This window comes from Bombina bombina, chromosome 6 (assembly GCF_027579735.1).
Source record: "Bombina bombina isolate aBomBom1 chromosome 6, aBomBom1.pri, whole genome shotgun sequence".
NCBI classification, from domain to species: Eukaryota; Metazoa; Chordata; class Amphibia; order Anura; family Bombinatoridae; genus Bombina; species Bombina bombina.
The window spans coordinates 504,162,247-504,180,633 of record NC_069504.1 but is presented as its reverse complement, the minus strand read 5'-3'; the positions used below and the strand labels follow the sequence as shown (position 1 = coordinate 504,180,633).

At 41.9% G+C, this 18,387-nt stretch overlaps 1 protein-coding gene across 1 annotated transcript in view; it reads left to right on the top strand.

Annotated features, from left to right (window-relative positions):
• The window catches only part of CPEB1 (cytoplasmic polyadenylation element binding protein 1), a 387,216-nt gene that overhangs the window by 250,038 nt on the left and 118,791 nt on the right, over positions 1-18,387 (top strand). The window contains exon 4 of the mRNA XM_053719311.1: positions 9,575-9,711. Coding sequence (XP_053575286.1) covers positions 9,575-9,711 — 137 coding nt within the window. The remainder of the gene's footprint in view (positions 1-9,574; positions 9,712-18,387) is intronic.

Below are 18,387 nucleotides of genomic sequence, written 5' to 3'. Positions count from 1 at the left end.
AAACCCTGGGGTCTACCTGAAATAGATTTGATGGCTTCTCATTTGAACAATCTTTCCACGTATCTTGCAAAGTCCAAGGATAGTCGAGCAGAGGCATGTTATGCTGTTGCAGTTCTCTGGTCTTTCCAGTCTGGAGAGTAGGACCAGAGGGGGAAATATAATGTATAAGCAGAGTGATTTAAAAAATTAAAATGGAACAGACTTTTGTAATCCTGATAGACCCAGCATGGCATTACAGGATTTGGTATGCGGACCTGGTCCAAATGCCCAGTTGCCGCCATGCCATCTTCCTCTAAGGCCTGACCTGTCTCAAGGTCCCTTTTTTCTATCCAGATTTAAAATCTCTACACTTGATGGCACGGAAATAAAACACTTAATTTCAGAGTCAAATAATCATCTATGACTGAGAACTAACACTAAGGCTTGCAAGCCTGTTTCTTGGAAGATATGTCAGTTTCCTTGAAAGGACAAATCTCGGCTCTATTTGTATTTCATAAGAAGATTGCTAACCTTCCTGATGTTAGTCTCTTTGTTCAGGCTTTAACCCGGTTTAAACCTGTTATTGGATATATTTTCTCCTCCTTAACCTAGTATTAGTGATTGTAAATCCTAGCATTTGCGAAACACTAGGATTTACAATTGGAACAAATAAAGGGGACTTTCAGACATTAAGTATAAAATTCTTCATCCTGAAAGCTTCTTTATTTGTTGGAAGCATTTGCCACACTGAGCTGCTCAGGCAGCCCACGGCAGAACGCCATTTGCTGTGAGGTGACTTTTACACCTCTTGGCAAATAGCTGTGCATTCCAACTGACGCCAAGCCAGATAGCCCACAGGGCTATTGGCTAGGAGGTGGAAACCTCACCGCTCAGCAAAATAGCATTCTGCCCTGGGCGGTGAATGCTTCCAACAAATAAAGGAGCTATTAGCATGAAGTATTTTATACTTCATGAATGAAAGTCCCCTTTATTTGTTCCAATTGTAACGCTAGGATTAACAACCAATGTAAGTGTTATAGGCCCCTCCTTTTTGCACCTATGCAAAATGAGTTTTTTTTTTTTTTTAATTTTTAACCAAAGTTGTTTCCTCACACAACTTTTAATAGGGAAATTGTTTCCTCCTTGTGTCCTGATCCAAAAAATGAGAAATCTTTACATTCTTTGGATGTTAAAACATTAAAGGGACATTAAACCCACATTTCTCTTTCATTTTTCAGATAGAGAATACCATTTTAAACAACTTTCTAATTTACTTCTATTATCTAATTTGCTCCATTCTCTTGATATTCTTTCCTGAAAAGCATATCTAGATAGGCTGAGTAGCTTCTGATTGGTGGCTGCACATAGATGCCGTGTGCATTGCTATTTCTTTAACTAAAGATATCTAAAGAATAAAGCAAATTAGATAATAGAAGTGAATTGGAATGTTTAAAATTTTATTCTCTGTCTGAATTATGAAAGAAAATTTTTGGGTTTAATGTCCCTTTTAAGATACGATTCCTACAAAAGACCAGATCTAATTCTTTAGCATCTTGGTTGCAAGTTTTGATTCAAAAAGCTTATTTGGATACGGGTCAGCCTCCGCCAATAAGAATTACAGCTCATTCTACTAGATTGGTTGCCACATCCTAGGGCTTTCAATATTGAGGCTTCACTTGATCAAATTTGTAAATCAGCTACATGGTCCTCTCTGCATACCTTTTTTACATTTTTTTTTTTTTTTTTTTATTTTTTTTTATTTTTTTTACAATTTTGATATTTTTGCTTTGTCTGAAGCGGCCTTTTGTTGAGAGGTCCTTCAGGCAGTTGTCCGTGTGATAATTGTGCTTCTTGATTTTATCATAAGACATGTTTGGGTTATGGGTTTAATTTCTCAGCTATAAAAGCTGTTTTTATTTTAATCCCTCCTTTGGTTACTTGTGGACTTGCACATTTAGAGTATTATATTCCTTACGTAACAGGTCTTAGACTCTCGCCACCTATATGAAAGAACTATTTATATCTTACCTGATAAGTGAATTTTTTTCATGGTGGCAAGAGTCAACAAGCCCCTACCTGTTTGGGGTTGATTTTTTTTTTTTTTTGTCAAACTAAGGTAAGAATGAGGTGAGAGCGGTTTTATAGGCTTTTTGAGCTTTGTTAAACTTTGCATCCTGGTAGGAATGTATATCCCATACGTAACGGGTCTTGGACTCTTGCTACTATAAAATAGATTTCAAGTATCCTATAAAAAAAAATATTGATAAATAGTTGTATTTTATATTTTTTTAATTTCTGTAGTGGTCCCCCCACGTTCCTTGATCATTAGTTAGGGAACCCTCTTCTTTTTTTTTTTTTTTTTTTCTTTTCCCTGCAGTAGGGCCATTCCATTCCCTCCCCCTCCACTGCTGGACTGTTCACCCGCCTCCCATATTCCCTCACACATTCCGGCACCAGCAGATGATCGTTAGACATTGAATCAAAGTGTCAGTTTGTATCAATCTGGCATCTGTTTTCATGCGGAAGCAGAGCACCGATCGTGCTACGGTTCCATATACGGGCAGATGCCTAGAGCTCAGGAACTCAAAACTCCTGGAGCTTCCTGCAGCTCTAACGTGTATATATACTTTGTGTAGTACAATAAGTAAAGTACCGTGACAACGTATATATTTCACTTTGGGTTAAGGGCTTCATCTTATTGATGTGTCAATATTAACCAACAGATAACTTGCCCAACTATACAGATTGGATATTGTCATTCATATATTTGTATTTTTTTTTTAAATTCTAAAAACAAGCACAATGAGTATCACTAATTGTTAAAAAAAAATAAAAAAAAAATGCTTGTTTGTTCCAAATTACTTTAAGCACAACTTCTATTTTGGCATTAGATTTTTACTATGTGTTCGCAATTTTGGGAGTTTAGCTATATGTTTAGCAGTATTTGATTGAAAATTAGGAAAGTGTATTATCTTAAAGTACATTTCTCTTGTTAAGTGTGTTCAGTCCATGGGTCATCCATTACTTATGGGATATATTCTCCTTCCCAACAGGAAGTTGCAAGAGGATCACCCAAGCAGAGCTGCTATATAGCTCCTCCCCTCACATGTCATATCCAGTCATTCTCTTGCAACCCTCAACAAAGGAGGTCGCGAGAGGAGCTGGAGTTTTTACTTAACTATTCTTCAATCAAAAGTTTGTTATTTTAAATGGCACCGGAGTGTGCTGTTTTTCTATCTCAGGCAGTATTTGGAAGAAGAAACTGCCTGCGTTTTTTTTCTATGATCTTAGCAGGTGTAACTAAGATCCACTGGCTGTTCTTGACATTCTGAGGAGTGGGGTAACTTCAGAAACTAGGAATAGCATGTGGGGTCCTCCGCAAATGAGGTATGTGCAGTACTTTATTTTCTGGGAATGGAATTGACTAAGAAAATACTGCTGTTACCGTATGATGTAAGTACAGCCTTTAATGCAGTAGTAGCAACTGGTATCAGGCTGATAAATGTATGCGCAGTCGAGTTATATTCTAGGGACTAGAATTTGACTGAGAAAATACTGTTAACACTGAAATAATACTTAAGCCTTCTCTGCAGTGGTAGCGACTGGTAGCAGGCTTAGTGATAGCTTTGCATGACATTGAAAAATGTTTTTTTAATAAAACGTTTACTGGCATGTTATTCGTTTTTGTGAGGTACTTTGGTGATAAATCGCTTGGGCATGATTTTTTCCACATGGCTAACATATTTTTCTGCATGGAAACCGTTATATCAGGGCTCCCACTGTTGTGATTGGAGTGGGAGGGCCCTTGTTTTAGCGCCTTGTTGCGCAGTTAAAATTCTTGCACAGTCTTCCTGTTTCTTCCTCCTTGATCCAGGACGTCTCTAGAGAACTCAGGGGTCCACAAATTTCATTTGTGAGGGAGGTAATCAGTCACAGCAGATCTGTGACAGTGTGCTGACTGTGATTAAAAGCGTTAAATCTTAATTGATATCTGTTTTATCCGTTTTGGGTATTGAGGGGTTAATCATCCTTTTGCTAATTGGTGCAATCCTCTGCTAATAATACACTTCTTGTTAAGAATTGTTTAATTAAATCTATTTTTGAAGCGCTGCAGCGTTTTTTATATTGCTTGTAAACTTATTGAAAGTGATTTCCAAGCTTGTTAGTTTCATTGTTAAGTCTGTTTAAACATGTCTGATTCAGAGGAAACTGTTTGTTCATCATGTTCAAAAGCCAATGTGGAGCCCAATAGAACGATGTGTACCAATTGTATTGATATTGCTTTGAATAAAAGTCAATCTGTACCGATAGAGAAACTATCACCAGACAACGAGGGGGAAGTTATGCCGCCTAACTCTCCTCACGTGTCAGTACCTGCGTCTCCCGCTCGGGAGATGAGTAGGATTGAGACACCTAGTACATCTAGGCCCTTACAAACCACTTTACATGATATGGCTAATGTTATGAAAGAAGTATTATATAATATGCCCGAATTAAGGGGCAAACGCGATAGCTCTGGGTTAAGGACAGAGCGCACTTATGACACGAGAGCCATATCTGATACTGCGTTACAATTTGCAGAACATTAGGACGGTGAGCTTCATTCTGTCGGTGACGGTTCTGATCCGGGGAGACCGGATTCAGAAATTTTAAATTTAAGCTTGAGAACCTCCGTGTGTTACTAGGGGAGGTATTAGCGGCTCTGAATGATTGCGACACGGTGGCAATTCCAGAGAAATTGTGTAGGTTGGATAGATACTATGCGGTACCGGTGTGTACTGACGTTTTTCCTATACCAAAAAGACTTACAGAAATTATCAGTAAGGAGTGGGATAGACCCGGTGTGCCTTTTTCCCCTCCCCCGATATTTAGAAAAATGTTCCCTATAGACTCCACCACACGAGACTTATGGCAGACGGTCCCTAAGGTGGAGGGAGCAGTTTCTACGTTAGCCAAGCGTACCACTATCCCAGTGGAGGATAGCTGTGCTTTCTCAGATCCAATAGATAAAAAATTAGAGGGTTATCTTAAGAAAATGTTTGTTCAACAGGGTTTTATATTGCAGCCTCTTGCATGCATTACGCCTGTCACGGCTGCAGCGGCATTCTGGTTCGAGTCTCTGGAAGAGGCGATTCGCACAGAGCCGTTGGATGAGGCTTTGAGCAAAGTTAGAACCCTTAAGCAAGCTAATGCGTTTGTTTCAGATGCCGTAGTACATCTAACCAAACTTACGGCTAAAAATTCCGGATTCGCCATACAGGCGCGCAGAGCGCTCTGGCTTAAATCCTGGTCAGCGGATGTAACTTCCAAGTCTAAGCTACTTAACATTCCTTTCAAAGGGCAGACCTTATTCGGGCCTGGCTTGAAGGAAATTATTGCTGACATTACGGGAGGTAAGGGCCACGCCCTTCCTCAGGACAGGGCCAAACCAAAGGCCAAACAGTCTAATTTTCGTGCCTTTCGTAACTTCAAGGCAGGAGCAGCATCGACTTCCTCCGCTCCAAAACAGGAAGGAACTACTGCTCGTTACAGACAGGGTTGGAAAGGCAACCAGTCATGGAACAAGGGCAAGCAGGCCAGAAAGCCTACTCCCGCCCCTAAGACAGCATGAAGTCAGGGCCCCCTATCCGGAGACGGATTTAGTGGGGGGCAGACTTTCTCTCTTTGCCCAGGCTTGGGCAAGAGATGTGCAGGATCCCTGGACGTTAAAGATTATATCTCAGGGATACCTTCTGGATTTCAAAACCTCTCCTCCACAAGGGAGGTTCCATCTTTCGAGGTTATCGACAAACCCAGTAAAGAGAGAGGCATTTCTACAATGTGTACAAGACCTCTTAATCATGTGAGTGATCCACTCAGTTCCGCGATCGGAACAGGGACAAGGATTTTACTCAAATCTATTTGTGGTTCCCAAAAAAGAGGGAACCTTCAGACCAATCTTGGACTTAAAGATCTTAAACAAATTCCTAAGGGTACCATCGTTCAAGATGGAAACCATTCGAACCATCCTACCCATGATCCAAGAGGGTCAATATATGACCACGGTGGACTTAAAGGATGCTTACCTTCATATACCGATTCACAAAGATCATTATCGGTACCTGAGGTTTGCCTTTCTAGACAGGCATTACCAGTTTGTGGCTCTTCCCTTCGGGTTAGCCACGGCCCCGAGAATTTTTACGAAGGTTCTGGGCTCACTTCTGGCGGTACTAAGACCACGAGGCATAGCGGTGGCTCCGTACCTAGACGACATTCTGATACAAGCGTCAAGTTTTCAGAATGCAAAGTCTCATACAGAGATAGTTCTAGCATTTCTGAGGTCGCATGGGTGGAAAGTGAACGTGGAAAAGAGTTCTGTTACCACTCACAAGGGTTCCTTTTCTAGGGACTCTTATAGATTCTGTAGAGATGAAGATTTACCTGACGGAGTCCAGGTTATCAAAGATTCTCAATGCTTGCCGTGTCCTTCATTCCGTTCCAAGCCCATCAGTAGCTCAGTGCATGGAGGTATTCGGCTTAATGGTTGCGGCAATGGACATAGTGCCATTTGCGCGCCTGCATCTCAGACCGCTGCAACTATGCATACTCAGTCAATGGAACGGGGATTACTCAGATCTGTCCCCTTTGCTAAATCTGGACCAGGAGACCAGAGATTCGCTTCTCTGGTGGTTGTCACCGGTTCATCTGTCCAAAGGAATGACCTTTCGCAGGCCAGATTGGACGATTGTAACAACGGATGCCAGCCTTCTAGGCTGGGGAGCAGTCTGGAATTCCCTGAAGGCTCAGGGATCGTGGACTCAGGAGGAGAAACTCCTCCCTATAAACATTCTAGAATTAAGAGCAATATTAAATGCTCTTCTTGCTTGGCCTCAGTTAGCAAAGCTGAGGTTCATCAGATTTCAGTCGGACAATATCACAACTGTGGCTTACATCAATCATCAAGGGGGAACAAGGAGTTCCCTAGCGATGTTGGAAGTCTCGAAGATAATTCGCTGGGCAGAGTCTCACTCTTGCCACCTGTCAGCGATTCACATCCCAGGCGTAGAGAACTGGGAGGCGGATTTCCTAAGTCGCCAGACTTTTCATCCGGGAGAGTGGGAACTTCACCCGGAGGTATTTGCTCAACTGATTCGTCGTTGGGGCGGACCGGATCTGGATCTCATGGCATCTCGCCAGAACGCGAAGCTTCCTTTTTACGGATCCAGGTCCAGGGACCCGGGAGCGGTGCTGGTAGATGCATTAGCAGCCCCTTGGGTTTTCAACATAGCTTATGTGTTTCCACCATTTCCGTTGCTACCTCGGCTGATTGCCAGGATCAAACTGGAGAGGGCATCAGTAATTCTGATAGCGCCTGCGTGGCCACGCAGGACCTGGTATGCAGACCTAGTGGACATGTCGTCCTGTCCACCTTGGTCTCTTCCTCTGAGGCAGGACCTTCTAATTCAGGGTCCTTTCAACCATCCAAACCTAATTTCTCTGAGGCTGACTGCCTGGAAATTGAACGCTTGATTCTATCAAAGCGTGGGTTTTCGGATTCGGTTATTGATACATTAATACAGGCTCGGAAACCTGTGACAAGAAAAATTTACCATAAGATATGGCGTAAATATTTATATTGGTGCGAATCCAAGAGTTACTCATGGAGTAAGGTTAGGATTCCTAGGATATTAGCTTTTCTACAAGAGGGTTTAGAAAAGGGTTTATCCGCTAGTTCGCTAAAGGGACAGATTTCAGCTCTGTCTATTCTTTTACACAAACGTCTGGCAGAGAATCCAGACGTCCAGGCCTTTTGTCAGGCTTTGGCTAGAATTAAGCCTGTGTTTAAAGCTGTTGCTCCTCCGTGGAGCTTAAACTTGGTTCTTAAAGTTCTTCAGGGTGTTCCGTTTGAACCCCTTCATTCCATTGATATTAAGCTTTTATCTTGGAAAGTTTTGTTTTTGATGGCTATTTCCTCGGCTCGAAGAGTCTCTGAGTTATCTGCCTTACATTGTGATTCTCCTTATCTGATCTTTCATTCAGACAAGGTAGTTCTGCGTACTAAACCTGGGTTTTTACCTAAGGTTGTTTCTAACAGGAATATCAATCAAGAGATTGTTGTTCCATCATTATGTCCTAATCCTTCTTCAAAGAAGGAACGTCTTTTGCATAATCTAGACGTGGTCCGTGCTCTGAAGTTCTACTTACAGGCAACTAAAGATTTTAGACAAACTTCTTCTCTGTTTGTCGTTTACTCTGGACAGAGGAGAGGTCAAAAGGCTTCGGCTTCCTCTCTCTCCTTTTGGCTTCGTAGCATAATACGTTTAGCCTATGAGACTGCTGGACAGCAGCCTCCTGAAAGAATTACTGCTCATTCCACCAGAGCTGTGGCTTCCACCTGGGCCTTTAAGAATGAGGCCTCTGTTGAACAGATTTGCAAGGCTGCAACTTGGTCTTCACTTCATACTTTTTCCAAATTTTACAAATTTGACACTTTTGCTTCTTCGGAGGCTGGTTTTGGGAGAAAGGTTCTACAGGCAGTGGTTCTTTCTGTTTAATGTTCCTGCCTTGTCCCTCCCATCATCCGTGTACTTAGCTTTGGTATTGGTATCCCATAAGTAATGGATGACCCGTGGACTGAACACACTTAACAAGAGAAAACATAATTTATGCTTACCTGATAAATTTATTTCTCTTGCAGTGTGTTCAGTCCACAGCCCGCCCTGTCTTTTAAGGCAGGTTCTAAATTTTAAAATTATAACTCAGGTCACCACTGCACCTTATAGTTTCTCCTTTCTCGTCTTGTTTCGGTCGAATGAGTGGATATGACATGTGAGGGGAGGAGCTATATAGTGGCTCTGCTTGGGTGATCCTCTTGCAACTTCCTGTTGGGAAGGAGAATATATCCCATAAGTAATGGATGACCCGTGGACTGAACACACTACAAGAGAAATAAATTTATCAGGTAAGCATAAATTATGTTTTTTACAAGGTAAGTTTTCAAAGGATTTGAATATAATGTAATGGGGGGGCTTACATTAGTTAAAATACTTTTGAATGTTACCTTGTAAAAATTTGATATCACAAACTTTACCCCTTAAAGACCACAAGATAACCTGTATTTCGCTGGTGATTTTCTGGGGGGGGTCTATAATAGCATGGATCTAGACACCAGCGTCAAGACTATACTTGTCTGTCTTCTCTCTCCTCCTTGCCTCCTGTAATATAAAAAAACAAGCCCCATAGAAAGACCAGCAACGTCATTAAAAGGTTAAAGAATAGACTGATAAAACATTTATTTTTAATGCATATTTTATTCCTTTTGCTACTGAAACATTTAATTCCCTCTTGTTGATGCAGTTCATTGGGGTTTGCCATTTTAGAACATTCAGTTGGCTTGTGGAAAAGCAAACCATGCAAAACAAGCAAAGTTATAAGTCTTGAAAACCCTAAAACCATAAGTGATTGTCTGTTTTGTTACAAATCTTTGTTTTGAGCATGAGTTGGAATGAATTCTGGAAGTTATTGGTTTGGTAATTCTATCTTCTGGATTAAAAACAGCTTTGTGTAGTTCATTGCCAATAGTCGTGATATCTGATCTGCTACTATTTTTCCCCAGGATATGTTTACCTAGTGTTTGAATCTGAAAAGTCGGTCCGAGCCCTGCTTCAAGCCTGCACTCAGGACCTGCTTAGCCAGGATGGGCTGAGTGAACACTACTTCAAAATGTCCAGCCGCCGGATGCGCTGCAAGGAGGCAAGTGTTTTTTGTTTGTTTTTTGTTCGTGTTTTTTTTTCTTGTGGATATGGTTATTTACAGATTAAAGGTATAGTCTAGTCAAAATTTAAACTTTCATGCTTTAGATAGGGCATGTAATTTTAAACAACTTTCCAATTTAGTTTTATCATTTTTCTTTGTGCTCTTGGTATTCTTAGTTGAAAGATAAATCTAGATAGGCTCATATGATTTCTTTATCCTTGAAGGCCACCTCTTATCTGAATACATTGGCGTTTTTTTAACTAGACGGTGTTAGTTCATGTGTGTCATATAGATAACGTACTCATGCCAGTGGAGTTTCCTAGGAGTCAGCACTGTGGCTAAAATGCAAGTCTGTCAAAAGAACTAAGATATGTGGGCAGTCTGCAGAGGCTAAGATAAAATGTAATCACAACGGTAAAAAAGTCTAATATAACTGTTGGTTATGCAAAACTTGCAATGGATAATAAAGGGATTATCTATCTTTTTAAACCAAATATTCTGGTGTAGACTGTCCCTTTAGTACATTTTTGTTGGCAGGCTCCCTCTGGTTATTTTCCACCATTAATTATTACCATGGGACATTTAAAAAAAAAAAAAAAATTAACTTTAAATGACTATCTACTTCCCAAAGCTACCATTATCACCCCCAAGGTCATAAATGGGTGCAACCCTGCCTTTGTACATTGGGGAAAAGTATGCTCGCATGATGTTGTGATTTGGCCACTTATGAAAATAGTTAGTAAACCAGACTACCCCACCATTGGGTGGATGACTGGGTTGTCAGAAGTCGACAAAGAAAATCAAAGGTATTTATAAAAATATTTAATATTCTATTTTCTTTCTAATGGCAGTGAGAGTCCACAAATTAATTACCTATGGGATGTCCTTTACCTCCTGCTGGTCAAGTGAAATATTTCCCAAACAGAACATTAAATATCCTGCCCACTTCCCCTTCCCTTCCACTAGTTCCTTGCCTCGTTTCCACTAGTTCCTTGCCTCGTTTCATGGAGGTTGGCAGAGAGAGGTGCTCTGCTAAAGTTCTCATTACTTTTTTAAGAAACGATGAGTCCATGGATCATCTTAATTACTAATGGGATAGTCACCTCCTGGTCAGCAGGAGGAGGCAAAGAGCACCACAGCAGAACTGTTAAATAGCTCCTCCCTTCCCTCCCTCCCCAGTCATTCTCTTTGCCTACATTAGTGATAGGAAGAGGTAAAGGTGTTTAAAAATAATAGAAAAGATTCTTCAATCAAGAGTTTAAGTAGTGCAAGATTGTGCTGCTTTGTTCTAGGGTGTAGCCATAGTCCATATCAGTTTCTTCAGTAGGGCTTTGGTGGCTTTAGAGCAATGGGAATTTGTGGGACATAATTATCACTGCACCACCCATATATTTATGCTGCCCTAATCCTGATAGCCTAAGCAAGATTACTCAGGCTTTATCTTTCTCCAACATAGGTGTGTCCGGTCCACGGCGTCATCCTTACTTGTGGGATATTCTCTTCCCCAACAGGAAATGGCAAAGAGCCCAGCAAAGCTGGTCACATGATCCCTCCTAGGCTCCGCCTACCCCAGTCATTCTCTTTGCCGTTGTACAGGCAACATCTCCACGGAGATGGCTTAGAGTTTTTTAGTGTTTAACTGTAGTTTTTATTATTCAATCAAGTAAAGGCTCACACGGACATTGTCCTGGCCTTTCTCAGATCTCACGGATGGAAAGTGAACGTGGAAAAGAGTTCTCTATCTCCGTCAACGAGGGTTCCCTTCTTGGGAACTATAATAGACTCCTTAGAAATGAGGATTTTTCTGACAGAAGCCAGAAAAACAAAACTTCTAGACTCTTGTCGGATACTTCATTCCGTTCCTCTTCCTTCCATAGCGCAGTGCATGGAAGTGATAGGTTTGATGGTAGCGGCAATGGACATAGTTCCTTTTGTGCGCATTCATCTAAGACCATTACAACTGTTCATGCTCAGTCAGTGGAATGGGGACTATTCAGACTCGTCTCCGAAGATACAAGTAAATCAGAGGACCAGAGACTCATTCCGTTGGTGGCTGTCCCTGGACAACCTGTCACAAGGGATGACCTTCCGCAGACCAGAGTGGGTCATTGTCACGACCGACGCCAGTCTGATGGGCTGGGGCGCGGTCTGGGGATCCCTGAAAGCTCAGGGTCTTTGGTCTCGGGTAGAATCTCTTCTACCGATAAATATTCTGGAACTGAGAGCGATATTCAATGCTCTCAAAGCTTGGCCTCAGCTAGCGAGGGCCAAGTTCATACATCAACCATCAGGGGGGAACAAGGAGTTCCCTAGCGATGGAAGAAGTGACCAAAATCATTCTATGGGCGGAGTCTCACTCCTGCCACCTGTCTGCTATCCACATCCCAGGAGTGGAAAATTGGGAAGCGGATTTTCTGAGTCGTCAGACATTGCATCCGGGGGAGTGGGAACTCCATCCGGAAATCTTTGCCCAAGTCACTCAACCGTGGGGCATTCCAGACATGGATCTGATGGCCTCTCGTCAGAACTTCAGAGTTCCTTACTACGGGTACAGATCCAGGGATCCCAAGGCGGCTCTAGTGGATGCACTAGTAGCACCTTGGACCTTCAAACTAGCTTATGTGTTCCCGCCGTTTCCTCTCATCCCCAGGCTGGTAGCCAGGATCAATCAGGAGAGGGCGTCGGTGATTTTGATAGCTCCTGCGTGGCCACGCAGGACTTGGTATGCAGATCTGGTGAATATGTCATCGGCTCCACCATGGAAGCTACCTTTGAGACGAGACCTTCTTGTTCTAGGTCCGTTCGACCCACTCCAGCTGACTGCTTGGAGATTGAACGCTTGATCTTATCAAAGCGAGGGTTCTCAGATTCTGTTATTAATACTCTTGTTCAGGCCTGAAAGCCTGTAACCAGAAAAATTACCACATAATTTGGTATATCTGTTGGTGTGAATCTGCAGGATTCCCTTGGGACAAGGTTAAGATTCCTAAGAGTCTATCCTTCCTTCGAGAAGGATTGGAAAAAGGATTATCTGCAAGTTCCTTGATGGGACAGATTTCTGCCTTGTCTGTGTTACTTCACAAAAAGCTGGCAGCTGTGCCAGATGTTCTAGCCTTTGTTCAGGCTCTGGTTAGAATCAAGCCTGTTTACAAAATTTTGACTCCTCCTTGGAGTCTCAACCTAGTTCTTGCAGTTCTTCAGGGGGTTCCGTTTGAACCCTTACATTCCGTTGATATTAAGTTATTATCTTGGAAAGTTTTGTTTTTGGTTGCAATTTCTTCTGCTAGAAGAGTTTCAGAATTATCTGCTCTGCAGTGTTCTTCTCCTTATCTGGTGTTCCATGCAGATAAGGTGGTTTTGCGTACTAAACCTGGTTTTCTTCCAAAAGTTGTTTCTAACAAAAACATTAACCAGGAGATAGTTGTGCCTTCTTTGTGTCCTAATCCAGTTTCAAAGAAGGAACGTTTGTTGCACAACTTGGATGTAGTTCGTGCTCTCAAATTTTACTTAGCAGCTACTAAGGATTTCAGACAAACTTTGTCTTTGTTTGTTGTTTATTCTGGTAAACGGAGAGGTCAAAAAGCAACTTCTACCTCTCTCTCCTTCTGGATTAAAAGCATTATCCGTTTGGCTTATGAGACTGCCGGACGGCAGCCTCCTGAAAGAATCACAGCTCACTCCACTAGGGCTGTGGCTTCCACATGGGCCTTCAAGAACAAGGCTTCTGTTGATCAGATATGTAAGGCAGCGACTTGGTCTTCACTGCACACTTTTTCTAAATTTTACAAATTTGATACTTTTGCTTCTTCTGAGGCTATTTTTGGGAGAAAGGTTTTGCAAGCCGTGGTGCCTTCCATTTAGGTGACCTGATTTGCTCCCTCCCTTCATCCGTGTCCTAAAGCTTTGGTATTGGTTCCCACAAGTAAGGATGACGCCGTGGACCGGACACACCTATGTTGGAGAAAACAGAATTTATGTTTACCTGATAAATTACTTTCTCCAACGGTGTGTCCGGTCCACGGCCCGCCCTGGTTTTTTTAATCAGGTCTGATAATTTATTTTCTTTAACTACAGTCACCACGGTAACATATGGTTTCTCCTATGCAAATATTCCTCCTTAACGTCGGTCGAATGACTGGGGTAGGCGGAGCCTAGGAGGGATCATGTGACCAGCTTTGCTGGGCTCTTTGCCATTTCCTGTTGGGGAAGAGAATATCCCACAAGTAAGGATGACGCCGTGGACCGGACACACCGTTGGAGAAAGTAATTTATCAGGTAAACATAAATTCTGTTTTCTCTTGTGAAGTGTATCCAGTCAACGGATCATCCATTACTTGTGGGATATTCTCCTTCCCAACAGGAAGTTGCAAGAGGATCACCCACAGCAGAGCTGCTATATAGCTCCTCCCCTCACTGCCATATCCATTCATTCTCTTGCAACTCTCAACTAAGATGGAGGTCGTAAGAGGACTGTGGTGTTTTATACTTAGTTTATTTCTTCAATCAAAAGTTTGTTATTTTTAAATGGTACCGGAGTGTACTGTTTATCTCAGGCAGTATTTAGAAGAAGAATCTGCCTGCGTTTTCTATGATCTTAGCAGAAGTAACTAAGATCCTTTGCTGTTCTCACATATTCTGAGGAGTGAGGTAACTTCAGAGGGGGAATAGCGTGCAGGTTTTCCTGTAATAAGGTATGTGCAGTTAAAATATTTTTCTAGGGGGCGTGTCCGGGCATCGGCCATGATCGGTTGCAATACTAGCTGCTGAGCATTGGAATAATACTATCCGCTGTGTATTAAGAGGATTATCTGACAACCTGTACCCATTTCATTTTGCTTAGATTCTATCAAGATCACTGCATCGTTTGATGTGTATTTCTGTATTGCCTGCAGTCTAGTCCAGACCGTTGAGACTTGGGCGGCCCGAATAGGGAAGGCCTCAACACCCACCCCGTTCACGCGGGTACAGAGTGAGCTATTCTCCACTAAGAGCTGAGTTATCCCCTTCTGCAATGGAGTTGCAGATACCTGTGAAAACCCTGTTATGCATGCTTGAGTAACATTTTCATAACCTTCACCTATTAATTAAAAGGGGCTTCGGTGGCACCACTAACCTGAAAATGTTGACACATGCTGGCCAGCCACGGGGAGAGGAGCAGCTAACTGTGGTGTTGGAGATCCCCCATGACCCAAAGCTGGAGAAAGAGAACTTTGCTGGAGGCCGCACCGGGACTTCAGGGGATGCAGCAGCGGAGGTTATGGTCTTTCTGGACGCCATAGATGCCCCAACGTTGCTGAATTTCGGGGAGGCTGTCCCCGCTATCAGATATATGCAACTTGGGGATTGGATCACTCCTGAGGCGGCGAGCAACGTAAAGGCACTAGCCTTGACATACCAGGGAGGTGCCCATCTACAAACAACGCCATCTGGCAGACTATCGCAGCAAAGGCTTCTGAGCAGCGACACAGTGAACATGGCAAGCAGCAGTGAGAAAGCTTGTCTCGTGCAGCTGGATGTTAAGATGCCACAACAGTCACCTGAGTACAACATTATGTACGTGCTCCTCTACATAAATTCTATTGACCCTGCACTGGCCCTTGGCAAAAGAGGAATAGGCTGAATAGATGCTGCATCACCACAACCGATTACTTAAGGTGGGAGCTCATGAACTTTAGTGAAGTAGCGATGTCCTAAACATTAGGAGAGTACGTTACATGGACACCGGATTGTTATTGATGTACATAACTTAGAAATGAGTCTCTGTTAACTAGCACCACTGGCTTTTGGTTCAGAGCCTCCTACCCTGTACTATCTAATTTATTAAGAACAGACTACTTTTGTGGCAGGAGTTCCTGAGCTCCGGTATAGGGTGAGATATTATGCTGCATCCATTTTCAAAGGGACTGCATTAATCTGTCAATCGGTCACTCCACTTAATCATTTGGACGATTCTGCTCACTAATAAGAACTGCTTGTGTAGACATTAAGATTTGCGGCCAGATTTCATGCAAATACAAATCTAACTCTGCTGCTTAGATTAGAGCTAATTCCCATCTATATGTTTCCCATGATAAGTGCAATTAGATCCAAGGGTATATTCATGCTCAAGTATGGGAATTCAGCTCATAAGTATATAAAACCTTAATAGATCGTGACATAGAAAAGTAAAGATTGGTATATACTAAGTGGTACAACTTATGCACCTGTGCCGATGGTAGAGTTCTAAGTTATCTCTTTTACATATATACCAGCTCTGTCCACTAGAGGGGTGTAAAACCACATTTCTGCTTAGTATGCCAGGAAGGTCTCTATCCTTTTGGTGATACGTTTTTCAGAGAAGGAATTAGATTGCAGAAATAGCTCCCAGTAGCACTATAGAATACCAGCCCACTTGTGATGTAAGTACATTTGCTGCCTATACATTGAGAGTGACCATAAATAGCTGGAATAGAAGGGATAAAAACAGTTCATTATTTTATATATCGTTGGGTGGTAGTTTGGGCAATATTGGGATAGGTTTCTATGTATAGCTGACTCTACAGCACACTTTCATTTGCCAGAGATTTAAGACATGTGATAGTCACATAGGTTTCAGTCCAAGCTCCAAGTGAAAGCATCTTAACCTGTTAAATGTTATGTTTTGCCATGATTGGAAAGGCTTCCCTCATATATGTAAACATTGTCTAGTCTGAGATCCAAGAGTGGTCTCTCCAGCTTGAGGTGGGCAAATTACTTTTATAATATTCCTTTTCAGTCCATTGTAAAATATAAAAGTTCTATGTTCTCAGCTAGGTAAACACATTTCAGTTCAAGCTCCAAGTGAAGAGAATATATCTTGTTAAATCTAGCATTTTGATATGATAAGCTAGAATTCCCTCCTACATATATTTTTTTGTCTAGTCTGAGACCCAAGAGTGGTCTCTCCAGCTTGAGGAGGGCAAGATACCTTTCTACTATACCTAAAAAGGAGGTTGGACATTGACTTTGATGGTTATTTATTTTCAAATTGGTAGTCTGTCTAAATGTATTTATTTACTATAATGTACTAGTGCTGTACTGATGTAGCTCTGCATGACTATCTTGTGAACCCAAAAAAAAAAAATATATTTTTCTAGCGATGGAATTTTCTAGAAAATGCTGATACCGAAGTAATGTAAGTAAAGCCTTAAATGCAGTGATAGTGACTGATATCAGGCTCATTAATAGAGATACATACTCTTATAAAAGTGTATTTTAAAACGTTTGCTGGCATGTTTAATCGTTTTTTACATAGGTTTGGTGATAAAAATTATTGGGGCCTAGTTTTTTTCCACATGGCTGGCTTGAATTTTGCCTAGAAACAGTTCCCTGAGGCTTCCCACTGTTGTAATATGAGTGGGAGGGGCCTATTTCTCCAACATAGGTGTGTCCGGTCCACGGCGTCATCCTTACTTGTGGGATATTCTCTTCCCCAACAGGAAATGGCAAAGAGCCCAGCAAAGCTGGTCACATGATCCCTCCTAGGCTCCGCCTACCCCAGTCATTCTCTTTGCCGTTGTACAGGCAACATCTCCACGGAGATGGCTTAGAGTTTTTTAGTGTTTAACTGTAGTTTTTATTATTCAATCAAGAGTTTGTTATTTTAAAATAGTGCTGGTATGTACTATTTACTCTGAAACAGAAAAGAGATGAAGATTTCTGTTTGTAAGAGGAAAATGATTTTAGCAACCGTTACTAAAATCCATGGCTGTTCCACACAGGACTGTTGAGAGGAATTAACTTCAGTTGGGGGAACAGTGAGCAGTCTTTTGCTGCTTGAGGTATGACACATTCTAACAAGACGATGTAATGCTGGAAGCTGTCATTTTCCCTCTGGGATCCGGTAAGCCATTTTTATTCAGACAGTAAATAAGGGCTTCACAAGGGCTTATTAAGACTGTAGACATTTTCTGGGCTAAATCGATTCATATATAACACATATTTAGCCTTGAGGAATCATTTAATCTGGGTATTTTTGTAAAATAATATCGGCAGGCACTGTTTTAGACACCTTATTCTCTAGGGGCTTTCCCTAATCATAGGCAGAGCCTCATTTTCGCGCCGGTATTGCGCACTTGTTTTTGAGAAGCATGACATGCAGTCGCATGTGTGAGGAGCTCTGATACATAGAAAAGACTTTCTGAAGGCGTCATTTGGCATCGTATTCCCCTTTGGGCTTGGTTGGGTCTCAGCAAAGCAGATACCAGGGACTGTAAAGGGGTTAAAGTTAAAAACGGCTCCGGTTCCGTTATTTTAAGGGTTAAAGCTTCCAAATTTGGTGTGCAATACTTTTAAGGCTTTAAGACACTGTGGTGAAATTTTGGTGAATTTTGAACAATTCCTTCATACTTTTTCGCAATTGCAGTAATAAAGTGTGTTCAGTTTAAAATTTAAAGTGACAGTAACGGTTTTATTTTAAAACGTTTTTTGTACTTTGTTATCAAGTTTATGCCTGTTTAACATGTCTGAACTACCAGATAGACTGTGTTCTGAATGTGGGGAAGCCAAGGTTCCTTCTCATTTAAATAAATGTGATTTATGTGACAATGAAAATGATGCCCAAGATGATTCCTCAAGTGAGGGGAGTAAGCATGGTACTGCATCATTCCCTCCTTCGTCTACACGAGTCTTGCCCACTCAGGAGGCCCCTAGTAC